This window comes from Rhinatrema bivittatum, chromosome 13, assembly GCF_901001135.1.
Source record: "Rhinatrema bivittatum chromosome 13, aRhiBiv1.1, whole genome shotgun sequence".
NCBI classification, from domain to species: domain Eukaryota; kingdom Metazoa; phylum Chordata; class Amphibia; order Gymnophiona; family Rhinatrematidae; genus Rhinatrema; species Rhinatrema bivittatum.
Genome location: NC_042627.1, coordinates 49,494,677 through 49,510,669, shown reverse-complemented (window position 1 = coordinate 49,510,669; position 15,993 = coordinate 49,494,677). Strand labels below are relative to the sequence as shown.

The 15,993-nt window shown below is 43.8% G+C and overlaps 1 protein-coding gene across 1 annotated transcript in view; it reads right to left on the bottom strand.

Moving 5' to 3' along the window:
- Positions 1–15,993, bottom strand: part of DNAAF4 (dynein axonemal assembly factor 4) — a 109,660-nt gene that overhangs the window by 5,392 nt on the left and 88,275 nt on the right. Inside the window, exons 7-8 of the mRNA XM_029575039.1 lie at positions 5,274–5,427; positions 2,828–2,933 (exon numbers count right to left, since the gene is read on the bottom strand). Coding sequence (XP_029430899.1) covers positions 2,828–2,933; positions 5,274–5,427 — 260 coding nt within the window. The remainder of the gene's footprint in view (positions 1–2,827; positions 2,934–5,273; positions 5,428–15,993) is intronic.

Genomic DNA, 15,993 nt, shown 5'->3' with positions numbered 1-15,993 from the left:
GAGCATATAAATTCCCATAATTGCTCCTTAAGTTACAAAGCTAGCCTCCCACTAAAACCATCTGAGTACAGAAGCAACTATATACAGAAACATTTTATTATTAGAAATAAAACTGCAACTCTCACTGATCAACTTTAATCATGATCTGTTCAGCTGTACTCAAGTTGTTTGTTAGATTACATTTCTGCACTCAGATTCTATAACAGTTTCATAGGAACAGCAAATAACACAAAGATATCCTTAGATGTGCAGTTTGTAAATACACCAAAAATATATTACAAATACACTATAAAAAACAAACACAGAACATGATGGCAGATCAAGACCATATGGTCTATCTAATCTGTCCATCCACAGCTCCTGAAATATCATCAATGGGCTTGCTCTGAGGCTCAGACCATAGTACTGCAGTGCAGCAGAGTTAGGTTTGAGTCTGCTGTCCTGTTGTGCTGGCTAGGGTTGGGCATGCCACAGAAGCAACATGCTGGATACCAGTGAGGGGAGGGGGAGGGGAAGGATCTGCTGCTACTGTAACAGCCTTGATGGCCATAAAGAGCAATACTGAGGGATAATGTCAGAGAAAATATGTCTCTTCAGCCCTGAGGTCCAGCAAGGGCTCCCAGTGTAAGCTGGGCATGCTGTCTGGAGCATAGAATTTATGGAGTGAAAAAGGGGAGCAGAGAAAGCATCATAAGAACATAAGTAGTTGCCATCATAAGAACAAAGAAGTTGCTTGATGGACCAAGATCAGAAATTTCATTTTTGAGTTCCTTCAGAACCCTATGATGCATACCATCCGGTCCAGGTGATTTGCTACTCTTTAGTTTGTCAATCTGGCCTACTACGTCTTCCAGGTTCACAGTGATTTCGTTCAGTTCGTCTGACTCATCACCCCTGAAAACCATCTCCGGAACTGGTATCTCCCCAACAACCTCATTAGTAAACACGGAGGCAAAGCATTCATTTAGTCTTTCTGCAATGGCCTTATCTTCCCTAAGAGCCCCTTTAACCCCTCTGTCATCTAATGGTCCAACCGACTCCCTCACAGGTTTCTTGCTTTGGATATATTTTAAAAAGTTTTTATCATCAGTTTTTGCCTCTATGGCCAATTTCATTTCAAATTCTTCTTCGCCTGTCTTATCAATATTTTACACTTAGCTTGACAATGCTTATGTTTTATCCTATTTTCTTCAGATGGATCCTTCTTCCAATTTTTGAAGGATGTTTTTTTGGCTAAAATAGCCTCTTTCACCTCACCTTTTAACCATGACGGTAATCGTTTTGCCTTCCTTCCACCTTTCTTAATGCGCGGAATACATTTGGACTGCGCCTCTAGGATTGTATTTTTAAACAATGTCCATGCCTGTTGAACACTTTTAACCTTTGCAGCTGCACCTTTCAGTTTTTTTCTATTTTTCTCATTTTATCAAAGTTTCCCTTTTTAAAATTTAGTGTTAGAGCTGCAGATTTACTTATTGTCCCCCTTCCAGTTATTAGTTTAAATTTGATCATGTTATGATCACTGTTGCTAAGTGGCCCCACCACGTTACTTCTTTCACCAAATCTTGCGTTCCACTAAGAATTAAATCTAAAATAGCTCCCTCTCTTGTTGGTTCCTGAACCAATTGCTCCATGAAGCAATCATTTATTACATCCAGGAACTTTATGTCTCTAGCAAGTCCTGATGTTACATACCCAGTCAATATTGGGGTAATTGAAATCTCCCATTATTATTGCACTGCCAAATTGGTTTGCTTCCCTGATTTCTCTTAGCATTTCATCATCTGTCTGACCATTTTGTCCAGGTGGACGGTAGTATACTCCTATCACTATACTCTTACCCAACACACATGGGATTTCTACCCAGGTTCACAGTGATTTGGTTAATGTCATCTGACTCATCACCCTTGAAAACCATCTCCAGAACTGGTAGCTCCCCAATATCCTCATTAGTAAACACAGAAGCAAAAAATTCATTTAGTCGTTCTGCAATGGCCATATCTTCCCTAAAAGCTCCTTTAACCCCTCTGCCATCTAACGGTCCAGCTGACTCCCTTGCAGGTTTCCTGCTTCGGATATATTTTTAAAAGTTTTTTTTATATGTTTTTGCCTCTACAGCCAACTTAATTTCAAATTTTCTCTTAGCATGTCTTATCAATGTTTTACACTTAACGACAATGCTTATGCTTTTTCCTATTTTCGTCAGATGGATCCTTCTTCCAATTTTTGAAAGAAGATCTTTTGGCTAAAATAGCCTCTTTCACCGCACCTTTTAACCATGCCGGTAATCGTTTTGCCTTCCTTCTACCTTTCTTAATACGTGGAATACATCTGGACTGCACTTTTTTTTAAACAATGTCCATGCTTGTTGTACACTTTTAACCTTTGCAGCTGCACCTTTCAGTTTTTTTCTAACTATTTTCTTCATTCTATCAACATTTCCCTTTTGAAAATTGTGTATTAGAGCTGTAGATTTACATATTGTCCCCCTTCCAGTCATTAGTTCAAATTTGATCATGCTATGATCACTATTGCCAAGTGGCAATAACATGATCAATTACTTAGAAAAAAAAATAGTGCCTCTACACTGTCCATCTGACTGAGCTGCATCTCCTGTGCTTTGTGAATGTAACTGTGGAGTAAATTTCCAAAAGCTCAGTCAGGACTTCTATTCATAAAATAAGGAGTTGTGCACACAATGGGAATCCTCCTTAATGCAGATGTTTGCTTTCCAGACTTTTTTTTTTCCCTTCTCTGACCATGGTTCTTTTCAGAAGAAGCTTTAATTTCACATTATTCTGATGGACCTTTCACATTAAGCTCTTACCTTCTACATACAATTCCAGCTCACAGAAGGCAGTACCTCGCCTCACATAAGCTTTCGCTCTAGCATCAGCATTATCTGGAACAGGCGGTGTTAGGAGTTCAAGAGCCTTTATCAAAGAAATGTCCAAGATCAGGAATTCATTCCAAACCATAACAGAAAGTTTAATATTTTGCTTCAATAAACACAGATATAATCTTTATACAGAGAAAATCAAGGATGACTAGATGTTGGGGATTAAAGCTTAGAGGCTGCCAATCCAGGATAGCTTGATGGCTGTGGAAGACTAAGGATGTTGTTAAAGGCTGTGTGCTCAGTCTCCAATGAGAAGGAAATGACTGTTTATTAAACAGTCAGTGACGCAGCACTCCACTGCTGCTCCCTGCTTTTAGGTGCCACAACGGAAGAATGGGGAATGAAGTTTCAAGAAGCTGAGGGGAAAGTTTAAAGGCTATAAGGAAGCTGTAAAGAGTTTCTGATAAAAGTCCAGTATTGGCATAAGCAGGTGGAAGTATACATATGATTACAGTACACCTTGATTTTGGGAAAACAGCTATTTCACACTTAGGGCCTAGTTTACTAAGGCTTTTCTCCCATTCTCTCTATGGAAAATTGCTTAGTAAATAAGGCCCTTGGTAATATAGTACAGTCAGGTTTGCCAAATAAAGCCTACAGTACAGTTTTATATTTGAAACAGATAGAAATGAATAAGGAGCTAGATTTTACATTTGTATTTGATGTGGCAGCATCATAAAAAAGGAGGTCATATGTTACAAATAACTGTGCCTATGGAATAAAAGAACACATTTTCCCACAGATAAGCAAACTGAATTAGCCATGCTGTCTGGGGGCGTCCCTCTGGGATGGCTAGGCAGAGCTTCTCAAAGATGACAGAGCTTTGCTCTGTGTGCGCCTGCGCGTCTTTTCCCGTGTGGCTCTATTTTCTCCTCAGTCTGTTCCTTCCAGGCTGCGTGCGTCACGCGTGCCCGTCTATGTGCTTTCATTGGCCGGAGCGCCCAAATCGACAGGCGCTCCGGCCAACAAAAGAAGGCTTCGCTCGTGCCAGAGAGGGCACTTCACGCCGAGCCAGGAGAACCGGGATCTGCGCCGGGGGGGGGAGGAACGCTGCAAGCCGGATGGAGCTCTAGCTGTTGTACTGCTGTTGGCGAGCCAGGAGAACCGGGACCTGCGCGGGGGGGAACCGCTGCGAGCCGCTTTCGCCGCCGGCTGCCCCCTCCGGAGGGCGGCAGAGAAGGGAAGGGGCTGAAAAGCAAAAAAAGGTAAGTTGGCACATGTCGAGCCGCTTCTGGAGGAGGGGATTTTCGGTTTTTAGGTTTTCCTGGGTTAAAGTTGGGATCCACTTCCTGGTGCCTGTCATTTCAAATGTCATTTGAAATGACAGGTACCAGCGCACCCAGGATACTGTATAGGCGCTGTATTAAGCGCCTATACAGTAAAATGGGTTGCGCGGGCCTAACGCTTCCCCTAACGCTTTGCATATGCGGCTTGCATTTGCAAGCAATTTAAATAGAGTATCGAGCGGTATGTGATCAGAACAGTGCGTGGGGCAAACGAGGGTGCGCCCGGCACTGCCGCACTCGTTCTAACGCGGCCTTACTGTATCGACCCGTAAGAGAGCAACTATCAAAGGAACGTCTGTGGGTAAAACAGTACATAGAAATGGCCTTTTCCAAAATTCCTTGCCCTATATGTGGGTAAACTCTTGCATGTTGGTCATATATACACATATGTTTACCTTGCCTGAGCTGAGGCATTTTGGGAATGGAGTTGGGGAGGAGTTTGCATTTACATGCAGACTTTTGGATTTTAGAATGCATGCACATAACTTTTCAGGGAAAATTTGTGTAGATGTTTAGCAGATGTAACTTGTGGGTGTAGATTTGGTGGAATAATTTTCAAACAGGTACTGGAGCCAGTCTTAAGAATAACACTTTAAGAAATGCATGCCCTGTTACAATTAAATTGAATGAGAATAGGGATATCAGCAAGCCAGGAACTTTTAAGTCCTACTGAATTGACTGCTGTGGGTCTAACAGTCGACAATCTAGGCTTCTCAACCAATCATTCATCCCAATTTTTACAGCCTATAACTTATTTTTAAATTTTTCTATTGCACATAAAAAGCAACCAAGAAGCAGAAATTATTCTCACATGCTGTTAGTAAAGCAGTATTAAACTCAAATATAGCAAAAAGTGGTTGCCCAATTAAAAGGGCAACAACATAAAAAGCAGCCTCTTATCAGCTGATGTTTCAGTGATGCCCTGTATCAGGAGGAGATAACTTTTACAACACTTATCCAGCAAGCATGCTTAAATCCGGACAGAGACTTACGTGCATATGTCTGATTTGAGAACTGGTGTAACTTAAGTGCATTTTTGCTGACTTTCTAACACGGCCTATTTGAAAAATTATATTCTAAATGTCTACCTTCGACGAGTCCTCAATAGCCTTGTGCAGGTTCCTGAGTTTGAGATGGCAGGCTGCACGATTCAGGTACAATGCTGGAAGGCGTCTGTTTAATCGTATTGCCAGATTGTAAGCGTTAACCGCTGCAAGATAGTTTCCTACTGCAAACAACTTGCTAGAATACAAAGTACATTATTGAACTGTTAACATTTGACTACAACACAAAAATAAGAGTCTGTCCCCCCAGAAAAGAGCAAGCTAGGGCGCTGCCTTTTGGACTATGATCTCTGCAGCTTATCCCTACTCCTACCAAGGTTTGCTGTGGGAAAAATGTTTTTATCCATTCTCATTCCCACTACACTGAGCTTTCTAGAGGCAATCAGCCCTATTCTTCTTCACAGTTGTTTGAAATGCCATGTTGTAAACTCACCCATACTGCAGTGATCTGTTCTCTGAAGCACACCGACTGAGCTTTTCTCTACTTTTCTCTTTTTCTGGTTTTCAATTTCAGTTAACCAGCAACAAAACATATTTTTGGCCTAAAACCTCTGTCCTCTCCTTACTTATTTATCTGATTTATATTTTGTTTTTCAGCACTTCAAAATGGATTACACACAGGTACTGTAGGTATTTCCTTGTCCCCTGAGGGCTCACTACTAGACGGTGCCTGAGGCAATGGTTACAAGGAGCGGCAGTAGGATTTGAACCTTGGCTTCCCTGGTTCATAGCATGCTGCTCTAACCAATCTGTGTAATTGCTAGAGGTCCCCAATATGAGTACAGGATTATAGTCTGTGAGATCTATCCTTAGAACATAAGAACATGCCATACTGGGTCAGACCAAGGGTCCATCAAGCCCAGCATCCTGTTTCTAACAGTGGCCAATCCAGGCCATAAGAACCTGGCAAGTACCCCAAAACTAAGTCTATTCCATGTTACCGTTGCTAGTAATAGCGGTGGTTATTATCTAAGTCAACTTAATTAATAGCACGTAATGGACTTCTCCAAGAACTTATCCAATCCTTTTTTAAACACAGCTGTACTAACTGCACTAACCACATCTTCTGGCAACAAATTCCAGATTTTAATTGTGCGTTGAGTGAAAAAGAACTTTCTCCGATTAGTTTTAAATGTGCCACATGCTAACTTCATGGAGTGCCCCCTAGTCTATTTCCCGTCGATAGCAGGGCTGAATTAGCTATGCTGTCATGGGATCTGTCAATCAGGTCCAGGAGGCGGAGCTTTACAAAGCAGAGATTTAGATTTTAGCTCTCTGTGGCTGCGCATGTGTTCCCGCGCAGGAAAGTAACAGATTCTCCTCAGTCTGTTTTTTCCACGCGGGGCTGACTTCTCCTCAGCGTTTTCTTATTTTTCTGAAATGTCAAAAAAGCCGGGGTTTAAACCCTGTGCCTGTGGCAAGGTAATGTCGGTCACGGATGGCCATGACCAATGTTACCGATGCCTGCGACCAGAGCATAATTTACAAAATTGTGATTTTTGTGCTCGAATGTCCCCAAGAGCCCAAAAACAACGGGCCTACAAGATGTTTGAACTTTTCACTTTTTCCGAGACATCGGAGGCTCCTTGTTAACGGCGGCTCCGTCACAAAAAAGAGCTTCGTCGTGGGATCCTCAACCCTCCAGGCTTGGAGGTAAGGACTTACCGAGCCGACATAGGCCTTCGGATCCGAGAGGACCGAAAGAGCCTCGGCGATCGGCGCAGGGAACAATGGTGCCTAAAAATTCGGCGCCGACGACTTATGCGCCTGAAGTACCTTCTGTGCCCAAATCACCATTGGGGCATAACACTTGTGCGTCCGAATCGACATCGGCGTACAAGATACCGGCGTGCACAGCGCAGGAATCATATGCACATAAGGCGCCGAAGACATCTGCGCGCTCGGCACCGAAAACAACGGTGCAGACACCATCTGAGCGCACGGCATCGATGACTTATGAGCACAAGTTGGTATATACGCACAACTTACAACAAACATCGGCGTACATGGCGCCGAAGACATTGGCGCACTCGACAGCACACAGATCGACACACGGTGGACTACAAAAGTCCAAACAAACATATCATTCAATACCACATGGGGTAAAACGAAGACATCAGTTGTGGATTACAAGCTGGTTAAAAGACAGGAAACAGAGAGTAGGATTAAATGGTCAATTTTCTCAGTGGAAAAGGGTAACCAGTGGAGTGCCTCAGGGATCTGTACTTGGACCGGTGCTTTTCAATATATATATAAACTAGCCGTTAGGCCCGTAACAATGGGCAACATTTAAAAAAAATTTTTCGGTCCATTTCCTTCCCACACACTCCCCCTTATTCTGCCCCCTCCTCTTCACCTCCCCCCTCTAGTCTCCCTCCCTCTCACCCCCCCCCCCTCCATTCACCGTCCTCCCTCCCCCGTCACACCCTCTCCTCCCCCCCCTCACCCTCCTCCCTCACCCCTCCCCCTACACCCTCACTCTTCTCACCCATCCATCCCCCCTCCCCCCCTCTCTCCTCCCTCCTACCCTCCTCTCATCACTCCCCTCTCCCCTCACTCGCGCTCCTCCCCTCCCTACACCCTCCCTCCTCCCCCTCACCCTCACCCTCCGCCCCCCTCTCCTCCCCCCCCCTCACTCTCCTCCCCTCTGCTCACCCCTCTCCTCCCTCCCCCTCACTCTCCTCCCCTCCGCCCTCACCCTCTCCTCCCTCCCCCTCACTCTCTCCTCCCTCCCCTCAGCTCCGCTCACTCTCTCCTCCCTCCCCTCACTCACTCCCCCTCTTTCAATCCCCTCCCCTTTCAGCTCATACATAACCGGCAGACGTGGGGTGTCCCTCCCTCGCGCGCGTCGTCGTCGTCGCCACCGGTACTGTCCTCCCGCTCCTGCTCGTTGTCGTTGCCGCCGCTCCTGCTCGTCGCCGCTGCCGCTCCTGCTCCTGGACCCAGCGCCATTTTTTTTTTAAATTTGGGTACACTGCGCTCTGACCGACATGGTCGCCCGCGAATGCGCAGTAGAGTTACTCTCTACTGCGCATTTGCGGCACGTCGGTCAGGGCTCCCTTATCTAGTAGATGATCTGGAAAGGAATACGACGAGTGAGGTTATCAAATTTGCAGATGATACAAAATTATTCAGAGTAGTTAATTCACAAGCAGACTGTGATACATTGCAGGAGGACCTTGCAAGACCTGAAGATTGGGCATCCAAATGGCAGATGAAATTTAATGTGGACAAGTGCAAGGTGTTGCATATAGGGAAAAATAACTGTTGCTGTAGTTACATGATGTTAGGTTCCATATTAGGAGCTACCACCCAGGAAAAAGATCTAGGCATCATAGTGGATAATACTTTAAAATCGTCAGCTCAGTGTGCTGCAGCAGTCAAAAAAGCAAATAGAATGTTAGGAATTATTAGGAAGGGAATGGTTAATAGAACGGAAAATGTCATAATGCCTCTATATCGCTCCATGGTGAGACCACACCTTGAATACTGTGTACAATTCTGGTCGCCGCATCTCAAAAAAGATATAGTTGCGATGGAGAAGGTACAGAGAAGGGCAACCAAAATGATAAAGGGAATGGAACAGCTCCCCTATGAGGAAAGGCTGAAGAGGTTAGGGCTGTTCAGCTTGGAGAAGAGACGGCTGAGGGGGGATATGATAGAGGTCTTTAAGATCATGAGAGGTCTTGAACGAGTAGATGTGACTCGGTTATTCGCACTTTTGAATAATAGAAGGGACTAGGGGGCATTCCATGAAGTTAGCAAGTAGCACATTTAAGACTAATCGGAGAAAATTCTTTTTCACTCAACGCACAATAAAGCTCTGGAATTTGTTGCCAGAGGATGTGGTTAGTGCAGTTAGTGTAGCTGGGTTCAAAAAAGGTTTGGATAAGTTCTTGGAGGAGAAGTCCATTAATGGCTATTAATCAATTTTACCAGTAGCATGGGATCTTCTTAGTGTTTGGGTAATTGCCAGGTTCTTGTGGCCTGGTTTTGGCCTCTGTTGGAAACAGGATGCTGGGCTTGATGGACCCGTGGTCTGACCCAGCATGGCAATTTCTTATGTTCTTAGATGTACCTCATTCCACCTCTTCAGACTCTAATCCTACAGAGGTGAAGTCAAGACGAATCAGACGATCACTGTCGGGAGATGGAACCCACACAGGATCATCGTCACACCATCACCATAGACGATCACGTCACTCACATCAAAAAGTGACGAAAATGAGAGATACATGGGCAGTGAGCCCTTCCACTTCTAGATCATCTCACCCACGAAGTGTAGATTCCTTATCTCGTAGACAATTAATACAAATTTATTTATTTATTTATTTAGAATTTTTATATACCGACATTCTTGAAAAAATATCAAATCATATCGGTTTCCATTATAACAGAACAATCGCGGCTAAGGCGTTACATTAAACAAGGCGTCTGATAAATAAAAATAAATAGAACAGCAAAAACAGTGATCATAGGCGTTACATAAAATAAAGCGTCTAATAGGGTTTAATAGCGTCTAATCACTTCCTCTGCTGCATCCAAGTCCTCGCATAATTCTGTTAAGACCACAGAGGGCAAGATGAGGAACAGGTATGATGTACCAACTGCTTCCACTAAAATTCCTATGGTACCACCTAAAACAATGCCTCCTCAAACAAAAGAGGCATTTTTTCAATTATCCCAATCATTGGCGGGGTTTTATGAAACTCTTCAATCATCCTTTAAGTTGTCCAACGAACTATCAGTGAGTTCCCCGGAACACAGTATACATATTTCCAGAGAACCGGTGGAGCCTCCGGCATCCCCAATGACGAAATGACCAATTTCACCAATTAAACAGTAAGATACCCCTATAGATTCTCCGTCTCCACAAACATCGCCATTGTCATCTACTGGATTCCCATCGGATCCACAGGAACATCCACAGGAACCGTATTCTCCTCCAGAAGACCTGACATACCCAAAATTCTTAGAAAAATTGGGCACGATACTACATCTAGAGGTCCAAAAGGAGACAGACCCTAGATCAGAAACCTTTGGTCTTCTAAAGATCTTTGATGCTCTGGAAGAACCAACATCTCTCCCACCACACGAATTATTACATACTGTCTTACAGAAATCGTGGGAAACGCCTTATTCTCTATCAGCGGTTTCCAAGAAAACGAATATAAAATTCCGTATGCGAAAAACATCGCCTTACTCTATACCACAACTACCACATGCTTCAATTGTGATAGAGTCGGCAATGCAAAGATTCAAAAAAGCAAAGTCGCATACCTCATATCCACCGGGCAAAGACAACCGGTGTTTAGATGACTTTGGCAGGAAGATGTTTCACAACTCAATGTTGAATGCCCGAATTATGCACCATCAATTCTATATGGTACAATACACCTATATGAGTGCATACAAGCCAATTCTATATGGTACAATACACCTATATGAGTGCATACAAGCCACAAAAGGTATACTTTCCTCGACGGCGGATCAAGTACCACTGCCTCTTCATGATTTGGAGGAGTGTTCTCGACACCTTCTACGATCGATATATGAAGCATTTGAAACATCTTCTAGAGCATCTGCGACAGCCATCGCAGCTTGTAGGATGGCATGGTTACACTCTAGTACGATACGAGAAGATTTACACGAGAAACTGATGAACCTCCAGTGTACAGGGGACAACCTGTTCAGAGAACAGTTTCAAGGAACATTGGAAAATTAAAGGAGGAAGCTTTAGCAGTCCAATCCTTAATGTCACAATCTCACTACTCGACCACGCGTTATGTGGGATCTACACGTAGACAATCCTATAACCGTAGGCCTTACAGGTCTTATCAATCCTTTCGTACACAGACATATCCATCTTACCAACGTCCTCCGCTGCAACAAAACAACACGACTCAACGTAGGGGTAAGCCAGAGACAGCAAACACAGCAACTGGCTACTGATGTGAAATCAACGCTGTCTTTTTAATAACCCAGCCACCACCACTACATCAAGCACCACCTGGCAGAATTCATTCTTGCCTGGCAGCCTGGGAGAGAATAACATCCGATCAATGGGTTTTAGAGATAGTACGACATGGCTATCAACTCCAATTTATCACAAAACCCATACTACCTCACTTTTCCACTCTGAAGAGTCAAAGCTTCCAACCACAACTGGGGGAAGAGATTGCTCTGCTTCACAAACAGCAGGCCATTCCACGAATTTTCCCAAAAACCCAAACAGTAGGGTTTTATTGCCCATACTTCCTCATACCCAAAAAGTCGGGTGGCCTTCGCCCCATATTAGATCTACGGGAATTGAACAAATTCCTGACCAAAGAGAAATTCAAGATGGTATCGTTAAAATCGATCTTACCTCTGATTCAACCCAACGACTGGATGTGTTCCATTGATCTGAAGGATGCGTACACACATATTCCAATCCATCCATCCTCTTGACGTCACCTATGCTTTCGCTACGGCCATCAACATTACCAGTACAAGGTTCTTCCTTTTGGACTATCTGCTGCACCCAGAGTCTTCACCAAATGCATGGTTGTGGTGGTAGCTCATCTCAGACAACAGGGTATGACCATCTTCCCATATCTGGACGATTGGCTAATAATAGCCTCGACCCCGGACATCTTACTCGATCACCTTCGACGAGTGATACAGTGCTTACAGGAATTGGGGCTAGTGATCAACTTTCAAAAATCACATCTCCAACCAACACAGAGACTACAGTTTATAAGAGCAGACCTGGACACTGTTCACAACCGGGCATATCTCCCAACAGAACAAATAATACAAATACGTCAACTTCTCTGCTCGTTGAACAACACTCAAAGACTGTCAGCAAGACAAATTTTGGTAATCCTCGGCCACATGGCGGCAGCTATCTTCACAGTGCCCAACACCAGGCTACACATGAGACGCCTGCAATGGGGACTAAAATGTCAATGGAAGCAACACTCACAACCATTGACACAGAAGCTATCGTTGACTTCTGAGATGAAACAGGACATAACATGGAGGCTCCTACACTCCACCCTGTCCAAAGGAACAGTATTTAGTCCTCCTCCTCACAACGTAGTCTTAACCACAGATGCGTCTCGCAAGGGATGGGGAGCACATCTCGAGATTTACGAAACACAAGGGTTATGGACAATCTCCGAGCAGACCCTGCAGATAAATTTATTAGAGCTCAGAGCAATTCGAAATGCGTTACAAGTCTTTCAACATCACTTAAAAGGCCGCAGAGTCATGATCTACACAGTCAATCAAGTGGCAATGTTTTATATCAACAAGCAAGGAGGGTCCGGTTCATGGTCCCTTTGCAAGGAGACCCTGACAATCTTCAAACATGCTCACCAACATTGCATACATCTGCAAGCAACTTATCTACCAGGAGTTGCAAATACAAGAGCGGACAGACTAAGTCGCATCTTTCATCCTCACGAATGGACACTCAATTCGGAGATAGCCCAAGACATCTTCATGCAATGGGGGACGCCCGCGACAGATCTCTTTGCAACAGAGATCAACGCTCAGGTTCCCAACTTCTGCTTGATACGACCAAGTCAGTTCAGGATTGCCCAGGATGCCTTCCTCATTCCCTGGACAACAGACCTTCTGTATACCTTTCCTCCCATACCACTCATAACAAGAACAATTCAAAAGTGCATAACAGACAAGGCTCAACTGATACTGATAGCTCCAGCCTGGCCAAGACAACCATGGTACAGTTTCCTTCTCAGACTGTCCATCACGGACCCCATTCAATTACCGAATCGCCCAGATCTTCTCTTCCAAGATCAAGGAATGCTTCTACACCCACTACACTCATCTCTCCATTTGACAGCTTGGAGATTGAGAGGCTCCTTTTAACAGAACAGGGAGTTTCCACTTCGGCACAATCCATTTTGTTAGAATCCAGGAAACTCTCAACAAGGAAAAACTATAGTTATAAATGGAAACGATACTCGACCTGGTGCACTTCTAACGGTGTACCACCATTAGACTGTTCACCTGAGTTACTCATGGATTATCTACATACACTGTACACAGCTGGTCTTGCAACCTCATCCATTAGAGTTCATCTCAGTGCCAAAGCGGCATATCACAGACCACTTAACAATATTCTTATTTCCAATCACCCCTTACTATCTCATTTCATCAAGGGGTTAACTCACCTTCGCCCTCCGATCTCCAAACCTCCAGTTCCGTGGAACCTCAACATAGTTCTTGAACAGCTTATGCTTTTCCCGTTTGAGCCCATGGACTCAGCACATATCAAATACCTCACATGGAAGGTGGTGTTACTGGTGGCAGTAACATCAGCACGTTGAGTCAATGAATTACAGGCCTTGGTCCATTATTCTCCGTATTTACAGTTTCATCACCGAAAAGTGGTTCTTCGAACTCACCCATCCTTCCTACCAAAAGTGGTTTCTCAATTCAATCTCAACCAGACCACAGAACTGCCCATCTTTTTCCCTAAACCTCATGCAAATGAAAGGGAAAAATTACTACATACACTAGATTGCAAAAGGGCTTTAGCATACTACAAAGAAAGAACAAACTCTGACTCCCGTGTTTCTCAACTCTTTGTCTCTTTCAACCCGAAAGCGCCTGGACTACCGGTGGCTAAACGCACCATCTCCAGCTGGATAGCACAGTGCATCAAGTTCTGCTATGACAAACAGAACCTAAAGCTACATTCTGTTCCCAAAGCTCACCAAGTTAGAGCAGTAGCAGCCTTCTTGGCACACCTTAAACATGTACAACCCATTGACATTTGTAAGGCAGCTACATGGTCATCGCTCCATACCTTCACATCGCACTACTGCCTTGATCAACAAGCAGCCACTGATGCAAAGATAGGACATGCAATCCTGCAATCTCTAACCTCTTGTACACGGTGAATGCCACACTGATCATGATCACGTACAAACATATATACCATAAACCAAGTGATCAGGAGCTTGGGACTCGCATGGCTAATTCAGCCCTGCTATCGACGGGAAAAAGCAAGTTTGCTTACCATAAACATTGTTTCCGTCGATAGCAGGATGAATTAGCCATGCTGACCCACTCTCTTCCCTGGCAGTCACCGTCTTTCCGAACTACATCTTAATCACAGACTGAGGAGAATCTGTTACTTTCCTGCGCGGGAACACACGTGCAGCCGCAGAGAGCTAAAATCTAAATCTCTGCTTTGTAAAGCTCCGCCTCCCGGACCTGATTGACAGATCCCATGACAGCATGGCTAATTCATCCTGCTATCTACGGAAACACCATTTACGGTAAGCAAACTTGCTTTTATCCGAAAGAGTAAATAACCGATTCACATCTACCCGTTCTAGACCTCTCATGATTTTAAACACCTCTATCATATCCCCTCTCAGCCGTCTCTTCTCCAAACTGAAAAGTCCTAACCTCTTTAGTCTTTCCTCATAGGGGAGCTGTTCCATTCCCTTTATCATTTTGGTCTCCCTTCTCTGTACCTTCTCCATCGCAATTATATCTTTTTTGAGATGCCACGACCACAATTGTACACAGTATTCATGGTGCAGTCTCACCATGGAGCGATACAGAGGCATTATGACATTTTCCGTTTTATTCACCATTCCCTTTCTAATAATTCCCAACATTCTGTTTGCTTTTTTGACTCCCGCAGCACACTGAACCGATGATTTCAATGTGTTATCCACTATGACGCCTAGATCTCTTTCTTGGGTAGTAGCACCTAATATGGAACCTAACATTGTGTAACTATAGCATGGGTTATTTTTCCCTATATGCATCACCTTGCACTTGTCGACATTAAATTTCATCTACCATTTTCATGCCCAATTTTCCAGCCTCACAAGGTCTTCCTGCAATTTATCACAATCTGCTTGTGATTTAACTACTCTGAATAATTTTGTATCATCTGCAGATTTGATTACCTCACTTGTCGTATTTCTTTCCAGATCATTTATAAATATATTGAAAAGTAAGGGTCCCAATACAGATCCCTGAGGCACTCCACTGCCCACTCCCTTCCACTGAGAAAATTGTCCATTTAATCCTACTCTCTGTTTCCTGTCTTTTAGCCAGTTTGTAATCCACGAAAGGACATCGCCACCTATCCCATGACTTTTTATTTTTCCTAGAAACCTCTCATGAGGAACTTTGTCAAATGCCTTCTGAAAATCCAAGTACACTACATCTACAGGTTCACCTTTATCCACATGTTTATTAACTCCTTCAAAAAAGTGAAGCAGATTTGTGAGGCAAGACTTGCCTTGGGTAAAGCCATGCTAACTTTGTTCCATTAAACCATGTCTTTCTATATGTTCTGTGATTTTGATGTTTAGAATACTTTCCACTATTTTTCCTGGCACTGAAGTCAGGCTAACCAGTCTGTAGTTTCCCGGATTGCCCCTGGAGCCCTTTTTAAATATGGGGGTTACATTAGCTATCCTCCAGTCTTCAGGTACAATGGATGATTTTAATGACAGGTTGCAAATTTTTACTAATAGGTCTGAAATTTCATTTTTTAGTTCCTTCAGAACTCTGGGGTGTATACCATCCGGTCCAGGTGATTTACTACTCTTCAGTTTGTCAATCAGATCTACCACATCTTCTAGGTTCACCGTGATTTGGTTCAGTCCAGCTGAATCATTACCCATGAAAACCTTCTCCAGTACGGGTACCTCCCCAACATCCTCTTCAGTAAACACCGAAGAAAAGAAATCATTTAATCTTT